The sequence below is a fragment of the Thunnus albacares genome, chromosome 12 (genome assembly GCF_914725855.1).
Source record: "Thunnus albacares chromosome 12, fThuAlb1.1, whole genome shotgun sequence".
In the NCBI taxonomy this organism is placed as follows: Eukaryota; Metazoa; Chordata; class Actinopteri; order Scombriformes; family Scombridae; genus Thunnus; species Thunnus albacares.
In genome coordinates, this window is record NC_058117.1 from 32,095,805 (window position 1) to 32,121,645 (window position 25,841).

The window sequence follows — 25,841 nt, forward strand, 5'->3', positions numbered from 1 at the left end:
TTTAGGGTCTCTGTAAGTAAGTGATATCTGTAGCTCTGTCATTATTTTGACTCAACCTATTATTTGTTTTTATTATTATTCGTATTTTTAGTTTTGTTATAAAATATTATATGTGTTGTATAACACTATACTGTATTCATATAACACCCTGTAGTTTTCTGGCGGAAACGCCCCCCCCCCCCCCTCCTCCCCCGAAACCCGCCCCCCTCCTCAGCGGCCCTGTGCGGGTCAGACAGGAACAACATGGCGGCGGGAGGAGCGTTAGCCTCGGGACCAGTCGTTGTCTGAAAGACTGGAGATCCGGCAGGATGAACCTCTGCGCTCAGTACCTCCGGTAAGCTCACCGCGGGGCTCTCTGTCCGCTCACCTGTGAGACAGGTGAGCTCAGAAACTCACAGTTTAACCGACAGGTGAAGAGTTTCGTTCGGTTGCTAACGCTGAAGCTAACAGGCTGGGGAGCTACATGTTAGCATCATATATCAACAAACAATCGATGTTGCTGCCTGTCGCCATGTTACACACATCCAGACAGATATGTATAGCGTTGGATACACGCTGCTGTTATTATAGATTGATTATAGATAAATGTAATGTTAACTGTCCGCTGCGGGGCTAAATTTAAGGCTAAATGTGCGTTTACCCGCCACAGAGACGCGTTACTCGGTGTGTTGTTGCTAGTTAGCTTTAGCTAGCTAATGTTAGCGTGTTGCTGCGTATGTCAGAGTAGCATCAGACAACTGATGCTGTTACACATTAAAGATGCTTCAGCTTCATTCACACCTGCTTCTGTCAGGTATAACTGCCGGTTAAAGGGTGCCTAGCTGTGTGTTTAACTGTGTGTTTAGCTGTGTGTTTACATGCGTTAATTAGCAGCGGGCGGTCAGAGCTTAATGTGAGCTACATGTACTGAAGGTTTGTTGTTTGTACGTTTATCGTCGCATTTTTGGATCCAGGGATTAGTCTGAGCCCGCTGCCCCCCCCTAACAGACATCTGATATCAGCTGTTTCATGTTTAAATGAAGCCTCGGCGGGTGGAGTGAAAGCAGACTAGCTGTTAGCTCCGCTGCACTCAGTGATCTGTGGATTGACAACAATGAGGAAGTGCTGCATGTTACCGTGGTATTTACATGTATGCAGTCAGGTGATGTGTGTGTCAGTGTCAGGTTGTGTTTGTGTGTGTGTGTGTGTGTGTGTGTGTGTGTTCTGTCTAACCTCCTCTCCTCTGTTTACATCCGAGCAGACAGGCAGAGGCCCTGAAGGCTGACATGACAGGTAGGTTTGCACCATCACACGTTCACCTGTGTGGAAAGTAACTAAGTACATTTACTCAAGTTCTGTATTTAAGTACAGTTTTAAGGTACTTGTACTTAACTTGAGTATTTCATGTGATGCTACTTTCTACATTTCAGAGGGAAATATTGTACTTTCTACTCCACTACATTTATTTGACAGCTTTAGTTACTTTTCAGATGCAGATTTGACACAATGGATAATATAACAAGCTTTTAAAATACAACACATTGTTAAAGATGAAACCAGTGGTTTCCAACCTTTTTGTCTTTTGACGTCTTACAAAAAGCAGTGTGTAGTCGGGGTCACATTTCACATGTCTATGAGTTGTTAACAGCTCCACCAAATAGTGATTTTTCCCTCTAAACTTCTCACATGCTTTCATTTCAATAAATGTTCAAATGATCCAATATTTCAGCAAAAATCAAAGATTAGAGAAAAAGTCCAAAAACTGAAAACAGATTTGTGTATCAGAACTTTGTTTTTTCTTCTTTCCTCTCCCATTAATCATCTCACCACCCCTCAGATTTATCTGCTGACCCTTTGGAGGGGCCCGACCCCTAGGTTGGGAACCACTGGACTAAACTAGCTAACTGTATATAAAGTAGTGTAAACTAGCTCCACCTCCAGCAGCTACAACAGTAACATGCTGCTCTAACACTGATGCTTCACTATTAATAATCTAATGATGTCATATATAATAATATATCAGTCAGAGGGACCAAACCACTACTTTTACTGCAATACTTTAACTACATCAAGCTCATAATACTTATGTACTTTTACTGCAATACTTTAACTACATCAAGCTCATAATACTTATGTACTTTTACTGCAATACTTTAACTACATCAAGCTCATAATACTTATGTACTTTTACTGCAATACTTTAACTACATCAAGCTCATAATACTTATGTACTTTTACTGCAATACTTTAACTACATCAAGCTCATAATACTTATGTACTTTTACTGTAGTAGGATTTTTCATGCAGGACTTTTACTCATGATGGAGTATTTTCACATTGCTGTGTTGGTACTTGTACTGCAGTAAAGGATGTGAGTTTGTATCTCTACTCTGCATCACACCAGACTGCTTTGTTATTCACATGCAGGCAAATACTGTGTCTTGACTTAAGGACCGTGTTCACAGTCAGCCAGCTGAAACTGTGAACACATTCATCTGACTTCTCTGATTCCAGCTTGTTAAATGTGAATATTTTCCTGTTTCTTTAGTCTCTATGACAGTAAACTGAATATCTTTGAGTTGAGGACGTCATCTTGGACTTTAGGAAACACTGATCAACATCTGTCACCTTCACATTTTCTGACATTTTATGGACCAAACAACCGATAATGAAAATAATCGTCAGTTCAAACTCATCTAAATCATAACTGATACGTTAAATTTGGTATTTTATTGCTGCTGAAGTTTTCTTGTCTTGTGCGGCGATTCATCTGAATAATTTTGAACCACAATCTCAACACAAGAAGCCATAAAACATGTTGGTTTTGGTGTGAAACCTCAGTCGTCTATGTGATGTTATCATAGAATAGTGACAGGCCTGGATGTTTAGTGACCAGACTGGTTGATTGACAGCTGACTTTATATGTTTGTAGCGTCCAGCGTGAGTCTTTTCCTCACAGCAGCAGCAGCAGCAGCAGTTTCTCAGTGCGGTTGGCTTCCTGCCAGACCGTCTGCTAGTAGAGAAAACTACGTTGAGCCTGCAGCACTCGGTGGTTTTTACTTTGATGTTTGTGGTCGGACTATCTGACACATCTGACACTGACTGAACGGCTCCGAACACGATGACACGGCAGCGTCTTTGATTTCACTCTTTATGTCTCTGAACACGTTTGCTCCTTAAATTTGTTCCTCCAGTCACAGCAAATCACTGCAGAACAATCAGAATCAGATCTAACTGCACAATATGACGATATATATCATAACTGAGATGATTTTTTATAGTGATTGTTATCCCTTTAATACCTCGGTTGTGTAAAATGAAAGTGAGCAGTACAGAAACGTGTCTCTATCACAGAGTCTTTCATTTTTATATCACAGTAAACATGTGAATATATAACGTGACAAATGATTTATAGTAAAACTGGATTTACAGGATTGTTGCATCAATGCTAATTTCATTAGCGATTCATCTTCTGTTTGTCTGTAAAAGGTCAGTAAATGGTTAAAATGCTCTTTATAATTTCCTGCAGTCGAAGCTGTGCGGCCGACAGTCGCGTTCACTCTCACGTGCGACAAAGAAACGCAACAAATTCTGACATTTGAGCAGCTGAAACTAGAAGCTGAAGATTTGGCATCTTTACTTTAAAAAATGAATGAAAAAGATCGATTGATCAGTCATGATGTGATCTGTCGTTATTTTGTTTACATTTTATAGAGTGAATGATTAATTTAAAAACACACAATAAAATACAGCTGATCATTAAAATAATCCTAAATTACAGCTGTTTGTTATTTGAGAGTCGTCACATTTACTGAAGTTATTTAAAGCTTTTTCATCTATTTGTTAACTTTAAAGACTGAAATAAATTAAGTTGTTTGAAATTTGTAGATATTAGTGCCAGGTTGATATCTGGATCGATGATGTCACAACTAGAGGTGTGTCCGAACACAAAGACGTTATTCAGCAAAGCACAAATAGTGGTGTTTGATACGAATATTTGTTTCATACAAATCTTTTAGAAATTATTTGTCAAATAGCAGCGTGCAGGTCGGTTACATCACTATCTCAGTGTCTCTCCTCTGCTCCGCTGTGACGTCTATCAGCAGGTCTCAACGAGGGGAGTCACATCCACCTGCTACATGACGCACATTTCCTAATTTGGACGTCACTCCTGGAGTTGGGAGGTGTTCCTCAGAGATAAAGCTGAACTACTGACACACGCTTCATGAACACTTATTGTAACATTTTAATTTTCTAAAATTAAAAGCGTAATAAAAACAAAAACAGGATTTTTAAACCTCTTTACACTTTTATTTGAATACAAATAATTCTGCTGCCTCAACAAATACAGATACAAATACTGAGCTCTCTGCACATCTCTGGTCTAAACAAGAACTTTAAATGTGGAGTTATCATTAACTATTAGTTGTTTGGTCTATAAAATGTCAAAAAATGGTGAAACAAATGTCTCGTTTTGTCCACAACTCAAAGATATTCAGTTTACTGTCTTACAAACAGAAAATAATCACCTATCAGAAGCTGGAAGCAGAGAATCTGGATGTTTCCTCTTACAAATCGACTCAAAAATAATTAGTTGACTAATTGTTGCAACTGAATCGATCAGTAGACGAGACGGTGAATCTGATCAGACCAGACTGAGCTCCAGTCTTCATCCTCAGGGATCGTAACGATCTGCTTCCCACCAGCAGTTGTTTATTAGACTGTTCCTGCTCTGTTGTGCAGATTCGAAGCTGGGGGCGGCAGAGGTGTGGACGTCTCGGCAGGCCCTGCAGGATCTCTACCAGAAGATGCTGGTCACAGACCTGGAGTACGCTCTGGACAAGAAGGTGGAGCAGGACCTGTAAGCTGCGTCATCATCATCATCATCATCATCACATGACACACACATCATCCAGGCCTGCCGGAGCTCAAATCACTTATTTTTTTATTTTTTCCTTTTGTGTCTACCTTCAGGTGGAATCATGCGTTTAAGAACCAGATCACCACGCTGCAGAGCCAGGCCAAGAACCGAGCCAACCCCAACCGCAGCGAGGTGCAGGCCAACCTGTCGCTCTTCCTGGAGGCGGCCAGCGGCTTCTACACGCAGGTGAGACTCAGGCGGTCCTCAACGCCACCCGGGTTTGATCCTGTTTAAAAAAAAAAAAACTGTCTCTCTGATTGTCCAGTTTAGTTTAGTACCAAAAGAAACATAGAAATATATTGAAAGTGTAAGTTTCCTGTCAGCAGCTGGTGACTGAACTGTTTACAGCTGGTATTAACATCCGGCTCAGGTGATCTGATCACTAGTGGACAGCAGCTCTAAATACAGGTGTGAACGCACCCAAGACACATTGAGGACGGATTGAGATCCGATCACTCAGACCACATCCGGAGGTGATCTGGACCACATTGAAGGACGCCTACTCAGCTGACGTCCTCTATTTTCTGACAGACTAGACACAAGATCCTCCGTCCAAAACTGTTCAACTGGTTTGATAAACAAGATAAACAAATAATTACCTCCCGTTTTCTGCTGTTTTTCTCGTTTCCCTCTAACTGGTTTCACTCTTCAAACCAACAGTTAGAATAGAAATTAAACCATTAATTTTTCTCTTGTCTGTCTAAAAACATATTTCAGAAGCTAAACGTTGTTAGATAGTTTCCTCTGTCCTGTCAAGTTGATAACGACGGTGTTTAGTTTTGCTGCTGGACATGATGAGATCAGGATTTATCAGGACGCTGCTTTGGACGTGTAGAAGAACATTAATGAACATCAGATCCTGACCGACGCTGTCGGACATTTAAACAATGAAGTTATGCTGCTGTGTCTCGTGTGTAAATGCACGCTGCAGAGAGATCGCTGCATAACTCAGTCTAGTTAATAACCAACGAGTCTTTGAAAAAGGAAATGATGTCCGTGTTTATTTGCATATAGAGCGGGGAAGTGAGATCCCATCACATGTTAATACCAGGTGTAAACAGGACCAAAGAGAAATAAAACATGTTTTTTTTTCTGTCTTGTCAAGCTGCACATGTTGAATGCTTGCAGTTGTTTTTATCTGCAGGACATCAGGAAGCTATTAGTGCACCACGATGAATTTATCTGAATGAATCAGTGATTGAAGGAAGTCGAAGCAACGAGCAGAAACTAAATATTTGTGAAACAGATTCTTACATGTGAGTTTGGTGACATGATTCATCTTTGATTTGTGTAAATAGTGTCAACAGACTGACGCAGAGCAGATCCGCCGAAAACTTTCACTTTATAAGAACTGAATGCTGGAGGTGTAAGTGGGTGTTTTTGATGAAGAGGGAGCAGAGTCTGACGATGAAGCTCTGGTTTACTGTTTCCTTCACAGGACGTCTGTGTTTAGTCTGACTTTTTAAAAACAACTGTTTTCATGTGTCTCATTTTATCCAGAGAGCTCTGAGAGAGAAACACCTGAAGAAGAGTCCAACATTTAAACTGCATCACTGTTAACGTCTGTAAACCAGTAGGAGTCTGACAAAAGCTCAGAGAGAATCACATCAACCGTGTTACATCTATATTATGACTTCAACAGGCGACACACACACACACACACACACACACACACACACATCACAGCGATCAGGCTAACGTAACGTTGCTGCTGCTGCTGTGTGGTCTCAGTTACTGCAGGAGCTGTGCACCGTGTTCAACGTGGACCTGCCGTGTCGCGTCAAGTCGTCTCAGCTCGGCATCATCAGCAATAAACAGAGCAACACCAGCGCCATCGTCACGCCGCAGCCCAGCTCCTGCTCCTACATCTGCCAGCACTGCCTCGTCCACCTCGGAGACATCGGTGAGTAAAAAACTAACAGACCAGCAGAGGAAGGAATCTGCACAACGTGATTTACCAATTAACCAATCACAGCCCTCTGACATCATCAGTGTGCTACTCTTGTGCTTCTCTCAAAATTTCTCTGTGGCCCCCAAATCTTTATTCCAAGAAGAGATTATAGAGCAGCAGCAGTCCTCTTATACAAGACGGTTAAACTGTTAAACAGCTCGTAAAGGCAGCGGAGCACCAGCTCCTCCGAGCTGACGCTGAGCTGATGGTAGGCTGAGAGGAGGAAGAGGAGGAAGAGGAGGATTCATTAACCAGTGTCGGGTGTCGATCATCGGGGTCGTCGTTGTGTTGTAGGCATTGCAATGTTTACAATGAGCTTCGTTGTTTTTTAGCTTGAAATGGTCGCCTTGCTCTCTTCATGTTTACTTTCGTCTAGTTTCCATGGCAACCCGCCGGCGACTGAGTATTCGTTTTCCCTCTTGAATTTAAATCGCGCCCTCGGCTGGTTGCAGCACGAAGTGAAATTCATTTCAACTTCAAGACACACACATACATAAAGTACTTTGATACGAACGTTAAACCGATTTAATTCCACGTGATCGAAAACATTCTGAACGATCAATTATCGATTAATCACACCCATCCCTACCCCCAGACACAGTCGTGCCTCTTCAGAGGTGAGCTGAGTTTTCCTAATTGAATTTATTAATTTATTAATACTCAGAAAACTGAACAAAATGCTGAACTGCACGTGTTTAATATTTAATATTTGTAGCCGTCTGAGCTGCTGCGAGTGAAGCTAGAATATTGTTCACTAACAATAAAGGATGAAGATGATAAAAGAGCCCTAATTTAATAATTAATCAATGAAACGAACAGGAACATTGTAGTTTTATGATGTGAACTAGCTCTGTTAAACCAGACTTATTCATAAGAGAAACTAATTTTTGCTCTTTCCATAGAGGCCATGCTGACAAATATAAATTATATTTTATAATGAATTTATTATTTTACGGAGAAATACAAAAATTAAGGTCCATATTCTTAAAACCAACGACGATGAAGAAAAATATATCACGGCAATAATTAATGATGTAAAAACTGGATCATTCAGGGCAACAAATGTATCGTTAGTGAACAATATTCTAGCTTCACTCGCAGCAGCTCAGACAGCTACAAATATTAAATATTAAAGATGTGCAGTTCAGGATTTCGTTCAGTTTTCTGAGTATTAATAAATTAATAAATTCAATTAGGGAAACTCAGCTCACCTCTGAAGAGACACAACTGTCTCTGAGGTCACAAAGACGTTATGAGAGAAGCACAGGAGCACACTGATGATGTCAGAGGGCTGTGATTGGTCGATGGCGATGTCGATCCAGGAACACGTCGTCGTGCTGTTTCTTCCTTCCTTTCTAATACTACATTTCCCATCAAAGATCGTCCGAGTTTCTGGTTCTTATCTGATCGTTTTTTTTGTCTTTCAGCACGTTATCGTAACCAGACCAGCCAGGCGGAGTCGTACTACCGACACGCCGCTCAGCTGGTCCCATCAAACGGTGAGTCTTGACGCGCTGCTCTTTGTCAAACATATACTGGTTGCAAATCAAATCTGAACAGCTGTTCTTTGAGGCTGATTTTGTTTGTAGTGTGTCTGGTTGATGTGGTCTGATGGTGGTCTGTGTCTCCTTGCAGGTCAGCCGTATAACCAGCTGGCCATCCTGGCGTCCTCTAAAGGAGACCACCTCACCACCATCTTCTACTACTGCCGCAGCATTGCAGTCAAGTTCCCCTTCCCTGCAGCCTCCACCAACCTGCAGAAAGCCCTGTCCAAAGCTCTGGAGAGGTAACGCAACCTCACACACTGTGATAATCACACTGGTTTAATTTACTTGTTTATCATCTCAGTGAGAATCAGCGAATCAGAAAATGTCTCCCGAATGTTTCTTTAGAGTTTAAATTAAAGGGAAAGTTTCATTTGTGTGAAATAAATTCTCCTTCTTGTGTTTGCGCAGCCGTGACGAGGTGAAAACCAAGTGGAGCGTGTCGGACTTCATCAAGGCCTTCATCAAGTTTCACGGTCACGTCTACCTGAGTAAGAGTCTGGACAAGCTGGACGGTCTGAGGGAGAAGCTGGAGGAGCAGTTTCAGGTAAAACACAAAAACAACCTTCACTCTGAGAGGTAAAAGCATTTTAAAATCCTCGTTTGATGACCCGGCTCCTGTGTGTATGTGTGTGTGTGTGCAGAGGCTGATCCTGCAGAAAGCCTTCAGCTCTCAGCAGCTGGTCCACATCACCGTCATCAACCTGTTTGAGCTTCATCACCTCAGAGACCTGACGGCTGACGGCAGCGAGCAGAGTTACAGCAGCGAGCAGCAGATCAGCTGGTTCCAGCTGCTCGGCCTCTTCAGTAAGAACCAGAGTCACACTCATGCTTCTACTCACACTGGTTCTACTGGTTCTACTGGTTCAACTGTCACTTCATACTTCCAACACAAACTCTTTTTTTTGCTTTTCGTCGGGGACTACAGATGCTACAGATCTTTAATGTCTCAAACTGTCCCATTCAATAAATAAATCAATGAATCAATACAGTCACTTCTCAGGCCGTCTGCAGACAGACAACATGAAGAAGTGAATGAAGGTTATTTTGATTCATCGTTTAGTGAAAAAATAACCATCAAAGTTTCCCAGAGTCTGAGGAGACGTCTGCAGATGTCTCCGTTTTTAGTTTAGTACATTTCTGTCATAATAATTTAAAAAAATCTCCCAAGAATCAAACCAAAAAACCACAAAGCTCTCATTACAGAGCTGCGTTCCCATTGGCCAGTTACTCGTGGGGGGGCGGGGTCAGTCGACTTCTATTATTTCCCTCCAACAACTCAGACCTGAAACTGAAACAAGTGAGCACAGAAGAGAAATCCTGAAGTGAACATATTGTTCTGTAGTTTTATTGTAAGTTTTTTATTTTGATTGTTGGGAGATTTTGTTGAATTATTTTGACACAAGATGTTTGTCAGAGCAGCCGAGTCCTTTCAGCAGCTTACAGATTATACTGATAAATCAAATATATGAACATTATGTTACTACGGCAACCGTTAACTGATTAGTTGATCAACTGACAGTCATTTACTGGTTGCAGCTCCTCAGATGTGAATATTAAAAGCTTTTCTGTGTCGTTTTTGACCGTTGATCAGATAAAACAAGACATTTGATGACGTCTTTTTGGCCTTTAAGAAACTTTAACAGATAGTTTTCACTGTTTTCTGACATTTTATAGACAAATTGATTCACTGAGAAAATGATTGTTAGTTGCATCCCGACATCACTAATGTTGTTTAATTCTTATAAGAATGAAACAATAAGTGGAACATTTAGAAGCTCCGATGGTCTAAATATCTACAGACTCCTCTTGTGTATTCTGACTATTGATCGATGATTTGAGTTTGTTTATCTGAGGATGCGGATGAGTGTGAGGTGAACGCGTCCGACAGCAGCTGATCAGTCGTTACGTTTCTATGTAGAAGGATTTAGAATATAAGTTGGAGCTGCAATAATCAGTCAATGAATCGAATCGTCGATCCGATTATTTTAACAATCGATTCGTCGTTTTTCAAGCAGAAATTCAAGATCAGACGTTTCAAGTGTCAGATTCTTTTATCTTTTATCTGTTTAATGTGATAATAAACTGAATATCTTTGGATTCTGGACTGTTAGTGGACAAAACCAGTCATTTCACCTCCGGCTGTTCGGATGTTTTATGTTTGTTCACTATTTTCTGACGTTTTATAGACCAAATAATTAATCGATCGTTGGGATTCATGATTATCACTGATTGTCTAGATGGAATATAACAAGTGACTCGATCATAAAACAACATCATTAAAACAGAAATACTTTGTTTCTGAGTGGAAGCTTGAATAGATTGATCTGATAACACTTTATTAGGGCTGCAACTAACCTCACTGAGCCTGATGTTGGTGATCAGTAGGCTCTGTTATCTCTTTGGCAACAATTTTGATGAATTGATTAATGGATGCTACATTTTATTAAATCAGATCCAACAGGATGTTAATGTTTCTGTGACTTCCTGTTGCAGCAGTTCATCTCCAACAAGTCTATTGATTATATTACCTATAAATATTATTTATACAGCAACTTCATACTCAGAGGGACAATCAGACAATTTAAACAACAGTTAAATATTAAAATACATTTAAAGAGAGGAGGTAAAATAAACTGACATGTATGACAGGACAGATGTGTTTCCCGCCGTGTTGAGGGCCAACATGGTGTCTGACGTGACTTCCTCTCCCCTCAGTGTCCTTCCTGGGTGTGATGTGCAGCCGAGCTCTGTTCAACAAGAACCGCGGCGAGGAGATCATGGGCGAGTGTCCTCTGCCGGCCATCAAAGTGTCTCTGGACTGGCTCAAACTGAGACCCAGCGTCTTCCACGAGGCCGCCGTGGACAAGAGGCAGTAGTAAGTCCACCGTCATTTCCACCGTTGTAGTTGAAGACTGTTGGATCAGCTCTGAACCTAAACTTTAACTCCTCTTCCTCTTCCTGTCGTTCAGCATCTGGCCCTGGCTGGTCTCCATCCTCAACAGTTTCCAGCCCAAAGAGGACGACGTGTCCTGTTCCTCAGGTAGGACTGATGAACGTATGGCTGCACTGATAACAACATCAACTGATCAATACGAGCTCTTCCTCAGTTCACTCGACAATTATTGTCATTTTTCACTCAAAATGAGTTTTTACTGAAGTTAATGTGTTTGTGTATGAAGCGGCTCTCAGGTTTAGTTGACTGTATTATGATGCACGATATTGGATTTTTTGCTGATATCCGATATGCTGATATCTCCAGCTCATTGTGGCCGATTGCCGATATATGCACATATTTTTACCAGCTGGCTGAGGAGACTATTATACATGCAAGCATAGATTGTACTAAGTATGATCAAGAAAGACAATATATGAAGGAAGAACTGAGGAAGACTGGAGTTCAGGAGCTCAGCATTAAAACTTTAATGAACCTGCCAAGTGGGAGCAGCAGCAGAGTTTTCATTGAGTTTATTAGACAGACAGGATCTCTGGTCCACACTCCGGTCGGTGCTCCGGTTGGATCCACATGGTAGAGTGTCAGGGCTAACGTTAGCTGAGAGGCTAGCAGAGCGTTAGCCGCAGCATGGCCGGAGGGAAGCACAGCCAGCTAGCCTCCCAGCTAACGTTAGGCCCGGTTCTGCATGTGGATCCAACCGGAGCATCGAGCCCCGGTTTGTTATTCAGGTTAAAGTGGGGAAAGCAGCGGGTCTGACGGGCGGCTGAGTGGAGTGCAGCCTGCGGAGTAGGCACCGGGACCGTCAGGGTGAAACAGTCCGTGGAGGGAGGCGCAGTCAAGCGGCGGAGGAGAAGGCAACAAATCGGCCTCTCATAATCGGCAGAAATGGCCGATGCCGATATTTCATTTTAGAGCTTTTATCAGCCGATACCGATGACGTGCTGATAATATCGTGCATCCCCAGACTGTATTGATGATGGGAGAGTGTTGATGGTGAAGGTGTGTTTGTTTTCTCTTCAGTGACGCCCCTGCCAGAGGAGTTTGAGCTCCAGGGTTTTCTGGCTCTCCGGCCTGCTCTGAGGTACCGACTCCTTCCTGCATTCATTCATTCATTCATTCATTCGTTCATTCGTTCATTCGTTCATTCGTTCATTCAGTAGTTGGACGATGATCAGTCAGGATGTTTCTATAATGACGCCTGTTGCTGTCTCAGGTCTCTGGACTTCACTAAAGGTCATCAGGGCATCCTGGTGGACAGGGACGGCCTGCCGGTCCACACCCGCCACCAGAGGCTCATCAGTCTGGGGAAGTGGGTGGCCGACAACCAGCCGGGGTGAGTGTCAGTCTGCCGGCTGATGGATTTGGAAACTGTTACTGTAGCTTAAAGCTTCTTCAGGTAGACGGGTTTGGTTTTATTTTTCTGTTCCTGCCTCCAACCTAAAACCAGGAGGAGGAGAGAGGCTGACAGATTATCTCTGTTACTCTGATAATTAGAGCTGCAAAGATTAGACGATTAACAAAATAGATGCTGATGAATTTTCTGTGAATCGATTAATTGTTCTTAAATGTGAATATTTCTGGTTTGAGTTTCTTTGGGTTGTGAACTTTTGGTCGAGACAAAACGAGACATTTCAGGTTGCAGCTTTGGGGAAACAAAGCAACAACTTCTGACCTTAACAGACTGAATGACTAATTTATTCATGATAAAGTAACTGACAAATTAATCTACAATGAAAATAATTGTTAGTCGCAGCCCTGCAGATCCACTGGGGGGGGTCAGTTTTCTTCGGGGCTACTTTCTACTGACTGTGAGTGAACAGAGAACATTAGCAGCTGTATTTATGGATTTTTAAACTCGGAGGTTTAAAGCAGCTGGAGGCAGCAAGATGTTTTTACTGTAAAGAAGTGATTCCCAAAGGTTTTTTTTATTGATTTTTCTTTTCTGCAGTGTTTCACTGCAGGAAAGGGAGAAATAAGCAATAAACTTCATAATCACCGTATTAAAAACCCTGAATAATCAATTAGTCGTTTGGTCCATAAAATGTCAGAAAATACTGAAAGATGTTGATTAATGTTTCTCAAAGCCCGAGACGACGTCTTCAGATGTCTTGTTTTGTTCACAAATCTTCAGTTTACTGTCATAGAAACTAAAGAAACCAGAAAATAAACACATTTCAGAAGCTGGAATCGCAGAACTTTTGTATTTTTTCTTACAAAATGACTCAAAATGATTAATTGGTTATCAAAGTAGTTAGCAATTACTTTTCTGTCGATCAACTGATTTACTAATCGTTGCAGCTTGCAGAGGCAGAGTCCAGCGTAGCATTTTTTCCCCACTTGACCAGTAGATCAGTTTTACTGGCCCCTTATATTTTCACTGGTCTGGCAGCTTTATCACTTTGTCTTCTGTCTACAGGCTGATCCAGTGCCACGTGAGCGAGGACGGCCTCCTCATCTTCATCACCGATATTCCAGAGCAGGCCATCGAGGAGCCGCAGGAGAAGGAGGCGCCGGTGCTCCAGGAGTCGTCCAACGGCGAGCAGACGCCCATCGACGGCGGAAACACGGGGCTGAAGTCGGTGCTGTCGGCGGGGAAGACGCAGAGCTCGTGGCCGGACGGTAGCGACCGGCCCGTCGTCACCTTCAAGGAGAACATCAAACCCCGAGAGCAGAGCCGCGAGCCGACACGCAACCATCACCAGAAGGACGGTGGTAAGGAGCGCCGGGACTTCACCAAAGGCAACGGGGCCGCTGGGAAAGGAGAGCTGAAGAGAGACGGGAAGAGGAAGAGTGAGCTGAAGAAAAGCGGCCACGAGAAAACTTCTGATGCTGGAAAACAGGTCAGAGCCCCTCGTATGATATATTTAAGACTAATCATTTTAGCTTAATCTGTCAATTATTTTCTGGATTAATTGATTAGTTTACTGTCACAGAGACTAAAGACACCAGTAAATATTCTCAATTAAGAATATAAATGTGAATATATTTGAACGAGTCGTGTGACGAGGTTCGTTCTTCTTCAGGTGAAAGCGCAGGTGGAGCTGAGGAAGACTCCGGTGTCTGAGGCGAAGAAGACTCCCGTCACTCAAACTCAAACCACCTGCTCCTCCCAGTTTATCCCCATCCATCATCCTGGAGCGTTCCCACCCCTGCCCAGCAGACCTGGTACACACACACACACACACTTCTATACTTTATTACTGGTTTATTGAACTTCTTGTTCGCCTTGTTGTGTTCAGACATTAAACACTGATACAAGTTTCTTCCTCTGCAGGTTTCCCTCCCTCAGCCTACGTGATCCCTCCCCAGGTGGCGTTCCCGGGGCTCCAGGTGAACCCGGGCTTCACCTTCTCCACCGGAGTGTCCGTCCCCGGACCTTTCCTCCAGCCGGCCGTCCACACCCAGGCCGGCACCCAGGTCCAGGCCGGGAAGCAGTCCCACATTCCCTACAGTCAGCAGAGGCCCTCGGGTCCGGGTCCGGGTCAGGGGCCGGGGTCCTCGGGCCAGGGGCCGGGGCAGGGGCCGGGGCCCATGAATCAGGGGCCCTCTCAGGGTCAGCAGCCCCAGGCCCAGACGCCCTCCCAGCAGGCCTTGCAGCAGTCGGTGCAGCTGCAGGTGCAGGTGATGAGCCAGCAGCAGCAGCAGTCGCCCACCAAGCCGGTCCAGCAGGTCGGGATGGGCAAGAGTCCACCTCACCACCCGGGGCTGCAGCAGGTGAGCTCTGCAGTCCGTACAGCCGCAGCACCCTCCGAACACGTCCACATGAAGCTGCGTCCACATTAATCACATATTAAATGTGTTTGATATGATGATATTAATGATAGATTAATGGAAAACAAACCTGCCGAGCAAAACAGAAATACAGATAATTCCCAAAATCTATGAACTCTAAATAATAATAACAATAATAACAACTAAATAATAAGTAAATAATCTGATTAAAGTTTATTTTGCTTGCAGCTTTAATTTTAATAAATGTTCCAAACTAAGCTGAACAGTTCAGCTACATACAGACAACTTCAGGTTTATTAGCCAAACCAGCGCCGTGGTTGTGTGAAACATACTGGTGGTGGATGACAGGAAGTGGAGAAGGTGCGCTTGGTTCAGGAGAAACACTGAGATCAGATCCCGACAGAAGGGGGTCCAGTGACTGATGTTTGCCTCTGTGTGTTCTTCGTGGTCTCAGCAGTACATGCAGGTCCAGGACCAGCCGACTCAGATGTGGAACCAGGCCCAGGCAGCCCTGCAGAAGATGCCCCCCATGCAGATGTCGATGAAGCAGCCTCAGCAGCAGCAGCAGCAGCAGCAGCAGCAGCAGCAGGCCTTCTACATGGCGGCTCAGGACCCTCTCAAACTGTACGAGCACCAGCTGCAGCCGCCCGCTCAGCCGCAGCTCTCCAACATGGACAAGAAGATCAAGTACCCTGACGTCAAGATGCAGGACTTCTACTGGGAGCCCACGTACAGGATGGGGGACGGTCTGGCCGTGATGGCCGACAGGATGAAGAGGCCGGGCGGTATGTGTTCGGAGCAGGACGCCGCCGCCGCCGGGCCCCGTGGACCCCCGTTTGAGGTGAGCCAACTCAGACAGTCAGAGAGGAGGAGGCGCTGCGGTCCTGCTGCTTTTCTGTCTCTGTGCTGCTGTTTCTCGCCGTTTTCCCCTCAGTGTTTTCTTTTCTCTGTAGAAAGTTTGTGCCAGCTGTTACAGATGTTCAGCACAGTCAGTCTGAGGACCAGAGCTTCTTTAAAACCACATAAAACTCAGCTGGACTTCTACTGAGCCGCAGGGTTTATACATACTTTATCCAAAACATTAGAGCTGCAGCTGATGGTTGTTCTCATTAATCTGCATCTTTTCAATTAATTGATTAATTGTTTTGTCTATAAAATGTCAGAAAATAGTGAAAAATGACAAATATAACAGTCCAAAACCCAAAGATACTTAATTTACTGTCATATATAGAAAAACAACTTCATGTTTCAGGAGCTGAAAACAGAAAGTTTTCACAGCACTTTTGCTTAAAAAATGACTGAAACGGTTCATTAATCAAAGTAGTTGCTGATTAATGTCCTGTTGATGGACTAATCAATTAATCAATGAAACATGATTCTAAATTGTAAATCTTAACTTTTCTCTTGTTGGTTCTCTGGAGGGAAACTTTAATTTCTTGAAGTATTGTTGCAGTAATCGAGTGTCACTGAGGACTTTATAATAACCTGCAGGTTTCTGGAGGTTTCTGGAGGTTTAGTTTGGTCGTAGACGAGGGTTTCTCTCAGGTTATTGATTAGCAGAGATGCTAAACATCTGTGTTGTGGCTGCAATCTTAAAAGATGTTGCTCAGAGTTATTTTACTGTGATAGATGTGGATCCTGACATTAAACAGTGGAGACATATCTGTAATGTTTCTAAATATGGCTGCAACTAGGCAATATTTTCATTATTGATTAATTAGTCGATTATTTTCTTTATATTTTTAGTTGTTGTTGTTGTGTTTTTTTCTGTAAAATGTCTTCATATGTCAAAGAAACCAGAAATTATTCACATTTAAGAAGCTGGAATCAGAGAATTAAAATTTTTTTTTTTCTTACAAAATGACTCAAAAAGATGAATTGATTAATGGACTAATGGTTGACCTTTAAGGCTGATTGTAGGAGTGATGTGTTGAAGCAGGTGGACTGTGACCCTGCCGGCTGGTTTCTCTCTCTCGTGTTCAGGACTCGATAGACGATGACTAGGTTTGCAGTGTGTGTGTGTTTTTATCTTTACTGTGTTGATCTGTACTCAGCTTTCAGCTTCTTTGTAGCTTTCAGCATAACTTTCCTTCTTTCTTCCTCTGTCTTACCGGCTTGCCTTCTTTCTTTTTCTCTTCTTCTTCTTCTTTTTTTTTTTTTTTTACCCCTCTCCCTCCTCCTTCCTCTTCCTCTTCTTCTTCTTCTTCTTCTTCTTCTTGCTTCATCTCTCACTAGGACAACAAGAGCTCGCCTCTTCTACCTCCTGACCTGTTAAAAACTCTAGCTGATTTTGAGGAGGAGGAGGAGCTGGTCTTTACTAAGCCTCCTGATTTCTTCCAGGCCTTGGCTGGCCCTCTTAGCACTGCTCCTGGACCAAACATATTTGTATGTAGCCCTGTCTTCCACATCCTCAACCCTCCCCCACCCTCCCACCCCACCCCCCCCCCCGTGCATCCAGTCCCATCCTGGTCTAAAGCCTCACTGCTCATCACCGTCCATCTCTTCACATCACAGAGCTGCAGTCTTTCACATGTAGTGATGGTAGTTGAAGTGCAGCTGGATGATATAAACAGATGCATATTTTAAACATCATGTTTTTCATGTGCAAAGACAGTTGAGCACAAATAACAACAAATACAAATGAATCAAGTCATTTCAACATATCGTTCAGCCATAAGTTATAGTGCAGAATATCAAAGATCATCATGTGTCAGCAGACGACTTTATTAACCAAACATCAACTGTCAACATATTACAAAACAACTAAAAAAGAGAAACGTGTGTCTGAAAACGTAATATTCAGCTTCTCTCATGTAGTAATAATAATAATAATAGAGTTGTGAGGAGATATTTGTGTTTGGATCAACATGAAACTCTGCTGTTTAGAAAACGTCTGGTTCTGTAATTTAAATGAAGCTACGAGACTTTAAACAGAAAGATTTCAGAGTAGAAGTTAATTTCGACTCCCAAGATGCATTTCAGCGACAAAAACAACCAATCACAGAGCTTAAAATTCAGTCACGTGCGCTGCTAACGATCTGCAGATTAAATCAGATCCCTTTTTAATTTCTTCGCAGCAGCAGCAGCCAAGGCTCATGCGTGTTGTTGTAATTCTTAGCCGTCCGCCAAAAGCACATTTACAGACAAAACGTGATTTCTAAGAAACAAAGTGTAAATAATATAAACCTGTAGCATCGTTTCATTAACCAGTAGAGTCCTGAGATCAATTAAAGAAATGTTTGAAAGATCCCTTTTAATTTCTTCGCAGCAGCAGCAGCCAAGGCTCATGCGTGTTGTTGTAATTCTTAGCCGTCCGCCAAAAAGCACATTTACAGACAAAACGTGATTTCTCAGAAACAAAGTGTAAATAATATAAACCTGTAGCATCGTTTCATTAACCAGTAGAGTCCTGAGATCAATTAAAGAAATGTTTTGAAATGAGAAAACAGAATGAAAAACAGTCGAGGAAGCAGCAGCTCCGCACACTTCACATCTCTAGAACGAGAAAAGCATCATGAAGCTTCGGCTGTCGGTAGCTTTCTGTTAGTTAAACTGCTTTAATCTCACGCTGCATGTTTTAAAAGACTTGAAACACAAGAATATAACAGATAAAAAAGATCAAACGGCTACAAATCAAAGATCATCATCTAAACCAGACTCTTAGAAATGTTATTAATTTATCCTGTCAGTGGTTTCTGTAGGAAAAGAGACAATTGGACCACTGGTATAGTTCATCTTTTATAAAACTCAAGCTAATAAAGATTTGATCAAAGAGTTTATATGAACTCAGACACTTAAGCTGCTAGTTTCCACCTGCAGCTCATTAAATCTAAACATGTTTATATGATTTTGCAGATCTGTGTTTGTGATGATAGATCAGATTTGAGGTCAGAGGTCGTATATATATCTGTGTGTGTGTGTGTGTCGGATGATTAAAACGTCCCTGCAGCTCTGCTACATAATGAACGTCATCTGTCTGGTGAGACGTGTGTGTGTGATGTCAGACAGCCGCCGCTGCAGCCGTCTTGTTTTTGTCTTCATCCCTGGTTCTGTCCTTCGTCTCCGCAGCTGCCGAACCAGGCCAGGATGGAGGGCGGCCCTGAGGTCGTCAGCCAATCATCTTCTCTCCTGCCCATATCTGGCTTCCCCATGCAGGTCAGACTCCGTTAAAAAACACACAAACATCATCATCATCAAAAAAACAGCCTTGTCGTCTGAGATCTCTGCCCCTTTAAATTCACTAAAAACTGAAACTGAGCATCACTGCTTTTAAAATGAATAAACATCTGCTTCATTAAAAATCTGCACTGTTAAATACTTTTTACCTGCATGTGATAAAATGAAAAGAACCTGTAAAACAGTCTGATATCATGAAAACAGTTTAATGAAGGTGAAGTCTGCTGTAACGTAGTTCATCCACCAGAGGGAGCAACAGATGGTTATTCAAACAGAAAATCTGAAGAGTTAAAGGTTTAAATCAGTGAATCTGATCAATATCACACAGCTGATCAGTGATTGACATCAGATCTCAGCATCACTTCACTGACATCTCTGTTCAAGTTATTTATAGTTAAATATTATATATATATTGAACAGGATGTGAACAGGGATGAAAGAGACACTGATGTGTTTTAATTTAATTTATATTAAACTATTAATGAATGACATGATGGAGGAAATATACAGGAAACAATCAAAAACATGTTTAAAGATACAATAACTAGATGAGAATATCCAGCGAATCAAGTCCAATATTACCATCAAACTGTTGTGTTTATTGATTAACCTGCTGAGTATCTTCCAGATTCATCGTTTGGTCTCAGTGTTTCTCCACCGGGCCGACAGAATCTTTTCTTTAATACCAAAAATAATGCCAAATATTCCTTCATTTGGAAATCAATAATCATCTGGGTTTGGGAGCGTCAGTGCGTCTGTGTCGTTGCCTGGGAAACGTGATGTGAGTGCCTCGTCTCACGTCTGTGTTTGTGTGTTCAGGAATACAACCAGAACAGCATCTTCAGTCAGGCGTACGGCAAGAACCTGCCGCCCAGCTCCAAGCCCGACGCTCCCATGATGCACCAGGAGCCCTCCCTCTACTCCCTGTTCGAGGGGACTCCCTGGTCCCCCTCCCTCCCCGCCAGCTCAGGTACGTCTCACCTTCGCCGCAGCTCACACTCGCTTCAAACGGTCAAACGTGTGTCTGATGTACTACGCTGTGCTCTGATTGGCAGACCACTCCACCCCAGCCAGCCAATCCCCTCACTCCTCCAACCCCAGCAGCCTGCCGTCCTCCCCCCCCACACACAACCATGGAGCCATGCCCTTCTCTAACTTCGGGCCCATCGGTACTCCGGACAGCCGCGACCGCAGGGTGGTGGACCGCTGGAAGGCCGAGAAGCCCGGTGAGGAAACAAAAACATGCAAATGAGTCAAATCAAGTAGATATCTTTCAACGTTACAGTCTTTTTAGTGCCAAAGTTCCTCTTTTTGTTACTATACTTCCACCTGCAGCTCAACAGGGAAACACAAAGACTGTAAATGTGTCAGATATCCACTTGATATGACGAACTCAGACTGCTGAAGCTGAATAGAAGCTTCACACAGACTTTTAAATGCATTGAAAGCACATTTGAAGGATCTTTTAATGTCCAGTATGAACAGGAGGAATGATTACAGACACCTGACCTACTGGTTTAACTGGAAACTTGAGCTGCAGCTTTGAGAAATATTTCACTTTACCTGACAGGTTAAAAAGAAACAGTAATATAATACAAATATAATATATAATATTTGTTGATTTATTGATCTTTGTGTCTGTTTCCATGGTTACAGTGCAAACAGTTACTGCTAATAGATGCCTCAGCGTGACTTTTCATCGTGCACATGTGCAAAAATGTAAATAAATACAAAGTAAAAGACAATAATAGCCCACATTATCCTTCTGCTTGCATCACCCAAAGCATGATGGGAACTGTACTTTCAAAACTTTTTACTTTAACTTTTTTTATCCCAAATAGATAAGAAAACAAGCAGCAACAGCAGAGACAGATATAAAACACACTGTCAGTACGTTCTTGTCTCGCTTTGCTTCCAGATGTTGACCTGTAGTTGTTTGTTTGTTTGTTTGTTTGTTTACTAGGAGCCGTGAGCGGCTTCGGTCTGGACTACCTGCCGGCTGCAGCTTCCTCTGCAGCTTCAGACACCAGCTGGCACCAGGCCGGACCGACCGGCAGCTCCTGGACCAATCAGGAGTCTCCAATGGAGGAGTCGTCCTCCACCGTGCTGCTCGACAGCCTCAAGGTCCTTTTTACTGTCTTTATTTCTTGATTAATCGATTAGTCGTTTAGTCCATAAAATGTCTGAAAATGGTGAAAAATGTGGATCAGTGACGTCATCGAACGTCTTGTTTACCGTCATAAAGGACAGAAGAAACCAGAAAATATTCACATTTAAGAAGAATCAGAGAGAAATTACTCAAAATGATGAATCGATAATCAAAAAGGTTGCTGATTAACTTCCTGTTGATCGACTAATCGTTGCAGCTTTTTATTGATCCAATCATCGTCCAAGAGAACTTTGACTAACTGAGCCTGATGGATCGTACAGCTGGTGATCAGCTGGCTGTTATCTGACTGCCAACAATTTTAATGATCAGTTGATCGATTTTGACATTTTTTAAAGCAAAAATTGATCATCAGTTTGTGGCTTATGTTTGATACTTTCATTCCAAATTGAAGGAGCAGATACAGGCTCAATAATAACGTTTTAATAATGTTTGGACAACATTATAGATGCAAGTTAATGCAAAGTTCGAGCTGCAGCTGACTGTTATTTTCATTATGGATTAATTGGCGACTGATGTCTTATAATGTTTTTGTTGTGTTAAATGTTTTGTTTAAGGAATTAATTGATTATTAAAATTGTTAACAATTAATTTTCTGCCAATATTAATTTTGTTACACAATCAATAGCATGAAAACATTTTTGATAATTTAGTTATTGATCAGCTGTGACGTATCTGTCAGACTCTCATGTCGATTAGCATGATGCTAACACTTAGCTCCTCTCCGCAGTCCATCTGGTCGAGCTCCATGATGCAGCCGGGCCCGTCGGCGCTGGAGCAGCTCCTCCTGCAGCAGAAGCAGAAGCAGCAGCGAGGTCACGGCGCCATGAACCCGCCTCACTGAACGGCCGGCGAGGCGGCGCTTTGTGTCCGGACGTCAACGAAACCACCACCAGGAGAAACGGGAGGAAAAAAACAAACAGTTTGACGAAGACGAGCTCCAACTAAAAAGGGAAATTAAACCGGCGAGAGAGAGAGAGAAACGGTGGAGGCTGGGGAGGCGACGCGACCCCCCAAAGAGGCTGAAACACCAACCCCCCCACCCCCCTCGGCTGTCGAGGAGCGGTGACGCCCCTCCTGGATCGGAGGGCGCGGGAATCTCTTCATCCGCGGTGCCACGCGCCACGCCACCGCCGGGTTTCCTTCAACCCGCGGAAATCTGAACATTGAGGAACACAAACCCCCCCCCTCTCACCACCACTACTGCTGCCCCCCCCCCCCCGGTTTGGACAGACACCACATCTACACAACTCCTCTCTCATCTTTGTTTGGAACAAAAAAAATAAAATAAAATAAAATTAACCTGCTGGACGTCTGCTCGGTGCGGGAAGAGCGCCCGTTTTTTAGCGTCTCCGCCGCTGCAGACTGAAGCAGGGAAGCGTCGTGAGAGAGAGCGAGGACGGTGTGGTGGTCGGGTTCAGGGGGGGAGGAGGTCAGGTGAAGCAGCGGGGGACAAAAAAACAGACTGGACTTTTTGATCTCTCCATTCATTTTCATTATTGTGGAGGAGGAGGAGGAGGAGGAGGAGGAGGAGGGAGGCTCTCTGTAGCTGATTGGTTGAATGAAGGAAGGAAAGGAGGAACAAACAGCTATATAAATATATAAATAAATATATATTGCCATAGTTGGACTTTAAACGGGCCTCGTCTCTTTAGTCGTGTGGTGAGAACCGGGACTGGACGCTGCTTTGCGAAGCAGCCAGGCGTGAAACTCGCCGCTCGCTCGCTCGCTAGCTGTGGCCGTCCGTCCTGTTTTTTTTTGAAGGAGGAAGGAAGAAGAAGAGGCGCGAGGACCCCCCCGAAGGGACGCCGTCGTGATGCCAGTAAACACATCACAGCTAAGACAGAAGGACGAGGGAGGGAGAGAGAGGAGAGAGGGGGGGACAAAGAACAAAACAACCCCGTCAAACTTAGGGATAGTGTTACTGTTAGCTTCAAGAGATTGCAGATATTAACAAAAAAAAACAAACAAAAAAAAAAAACCAAACCTGTATTTTGTGATTTGTTCGTAGCAGTTTTAGCTTCACGCCCGCTGAGGTGAACACAGGTATGTCTTTTAGCTTCCTGCTTGAATATTTTTCGGGGGTTCTCTTCCTCTCTTGGCCTCTTCTTCCTGTTATTTCTTTGATTAATGAAGAAAAAAAACAAAAAAAAAAAACAAAAAAAAACCAACGACTGCTAAACTGTAACCCTGCTCGCTTACTTAACCTGCATTAACTGTTCTTTTTGTTCATGTTCTGCCTTTTTACTAGTTTTTAAGCAGCTCCGTCGGCTCTGCTGTGCCTGCTGCTCGCTGTCCAAGTTACTACTGACTGCTGTACAGGTGAACGACAGACAGACAGACAGACAGACAGACAGACAGACAGACAGACAGACAGACAGACAGACAGACAGACAGACAGGTAGCTGACTCAGCCTGAATGTTTTCCACTAACTTTTCTTCAGTAACCACTACTGCAGCTCGCCCCTGTACAGCAGTGTTTTTATGAATCGTAGGTCGTAATTAAAGCCCCCCCCCCCCCCCCTTTTTTTTCAACCTGAAAGGAACCAGGAACTGTGGAGCCACATGGACTCAACTCAGGAACTAAAAGTCCACATTTGTGCAGGAACATTTGATGAACCTGAAAAATAAAGCAATTAGGTTAAAAAAAACCCCAAAAAACTACAATTTTCACACTTTGTGGTTTAGTTTTTGCCCTGAATTTAGTTTGACAGGCAGCGATAGTTCCTGAACCATCAGACAGCACTGCTCTGTAGAGAAAACACTTTTTTTTTTTTTTTTTTTTAGGTTCAGGAACTCAATTTAAAGTTCCCTAAAAAGTTCCTGTGGTGGAAAAAACGGGCTGCTGAGTTCTGCTGAGTTGGGTCAGTGGAGGTTTCTGTGGTTTCACTCTTGTAGGACCTTTATATACTGTCAGTCCTGGTTGTTTAAGAGCCAATCAGAAAGCAGCGGGTGACAGCTGACCAATCAGGATGCTCAGATGCGCCCCCCCCTACCCCCCCCCCCCCCCCCCTTCATGTTCAGGCTTTGGACTGCAGCACTGTAATTAAACCCCTGTCCCGTGTAGACCAGCAGGAAGCTGTTTTCTATCTAGAACGTGTATCACACTCATCGTTTAGTTCCAACGGATTAAAAAAAAAAAAAAAAAAGCCTGTTTTTATTTTCCCGTCGGGGGCGTTTTATTAAAGCAGACTTCAAAGAGACGTGTCTATTTTCCGTGTGATTGTGCTTTTCATGTTGCATTTACAAAAATGTATTTGAAAAATAAAGATAAAATATTATTGAATGTGAGAGAGGACGAATTTGGCCAGAAGTGTCGAGGAGAGAAACTCGTGGATCTGAGCTGGACTGGTTCTGGTTGCCTTTTTTTTTTTTTTTTTTTTTTTTTTTTTTGAGTAAGAACTAAATGGACTCGGATCTGTCGATGACATTCCACTCTGTGAGAAGTTTGGGAGGTTTTCAGGGCGGCGAGTCCTCGTTTTGGTCAGATCTCTTTTTGGTGGATCTGAGAGCTTCTGATGGTTCAGATCTGAGCTTTGACTTCTGAGGCTTTTTTTTTTGTGTTTCTGTCTCTCTGTAGACTTTCAGAAGTGGTGGAATCAGCCTTTCAATAAACGTTAACTATGTTCTCCCTTGACACTGTGTCCAGTTGTTCTTTCTTTTGTTTTGCTGGTATAATAATTCAGATCAGAACAGTCCCAGTTACTCCACAGAACATACTGGGACTAGTTTCTACAGAGAAAATAGTCCCAGTGAAAACTATCCAGTGTGTCAGAGATGAACACCTGGACAAACCAAACCAAAACTACATCAAAGACCAGATCCACGACTGTCACATGATGCATCAGGTCAGTTTATTTATAGGAAACTATGAGATTACATTTGTGTCATAATGATCGAAGAAAATCTTCCAAGAATCAAACAAAACAAAATACATTAAAAGTTAATAAAAATAAACTGAAACCCCCCAAAATGAACTTAAAGGCAAAACTTACAATAAAATGAAACAAAAAAACTTTTCCTGTGGTCACTTATGTTAGGTTCAACTAGTTGATGGGAGGAAATAATACGTTTTTTGTTTTGTTTTTGTTTTTTGCTTTGTACTGTTTGTTGTTGTGTTGTTGTTTATGTTGATTATGATGGACTACAGATGCAAATTAGCTTCAAGCTAACTCTGGTGCAGTGCATCATGTATGCTTAATGCTGCACACTGTCCTGTTCAATAAATCAAATCAAATTAAAAAAAAAAAAAAGTTGTCACACTTTGGACCGTTGACCTGCTACATGATGAAGCTACAGACGTTTGATGTTTTATTAAAATAATGCACCGTTTGCCCTGAACAGTGTTCAAAATAAACAATGTTTTATCATCACTGAATTCATGTTTATTCTACAAAGACATAAAATAATCTGGA

General features: G+C 42.7%; 1 protein-coding gene across 3 annotated transcripts; it reads left to right on the plus strand.

The window, feature by feature from the left end:
- Window positions 1-202: 202 nt before the first annotated feature.
- On the plus strand, window positions 203-25,063 carry smg7 (SMG7 nonsense mediated mRNA decay factor). Of its 3 annotated transcripts, none has more exons than XM_044367490.1 (23): window positions 203-334; window positions 1,241-1,272; window positions 4,723-4,840; window positions 4,954-5,086; window positions 6,632-6,803; window positions 8,279-8,350; window positions 8,487-8,637; window positions 8,807-8,942; window positions 9,040-9,202; window positions 11,114-11,273; window positions 11,368-11,438; window positions 12,372-12,432; window positions 12,565-12,684; window positions 13,768-14,191; window positions 14,375-14,516; window positions 14,626-15,065; window positions 15,538-15,924; window positions 17,319-17,468; window positions 19,152-19,238; window positions 20,079-20,229; window positions 20,315-20,485; window positions 21,223-21,383; window positions 22,157-25,063. In XM_044367490.1, the coding sequence occupies exons 1-23, from the start codon at window positions 309-311 to the stop codon at window positions 22,268-22,270; spliced, it is 3,642 nt and encodes a 1,213-aa protein (XP_044223425.1). In that variant the 5' UTR covers window positions 203-308; the 3' UTR covers window positions 22,271-25,063. The 3 variants fall into 3 exon arrangements, with proteins under 3 accessions (XP_044223425.1, XP_044223426.1, XP_044223427.1); XM_044367491.1 differs by having other exon boundaries at window positions 15,541-15,924; XM_044367492.1 differs by lacking the exon at window positions 17,319-17,468.
- Window positions 25,064-25,841: the final 778 nt, after the last annotated feature.

Coding starts and splice junctions, on each gene's coding strand:
- smg7 (XM_044367490.1), top strand. CDS start 309: ATGAACCTCTGCGCTCAGTACCTCCG. Junction 5,087..6,631: donor CCAGCGGCTTCTACACGCAG/GTGAGACTCAGG, acceptor GTGTGGTCTCAG/TTACTGCAGGAGCTGTGCAC. Junction 14,192..14,374: donor CTTCTGATGCTGGAAAACAG/GTCAGAGCCCCT, acceptor GTTCTTCTTCAG/GTGAAAGCGCAGGTGGAGCT.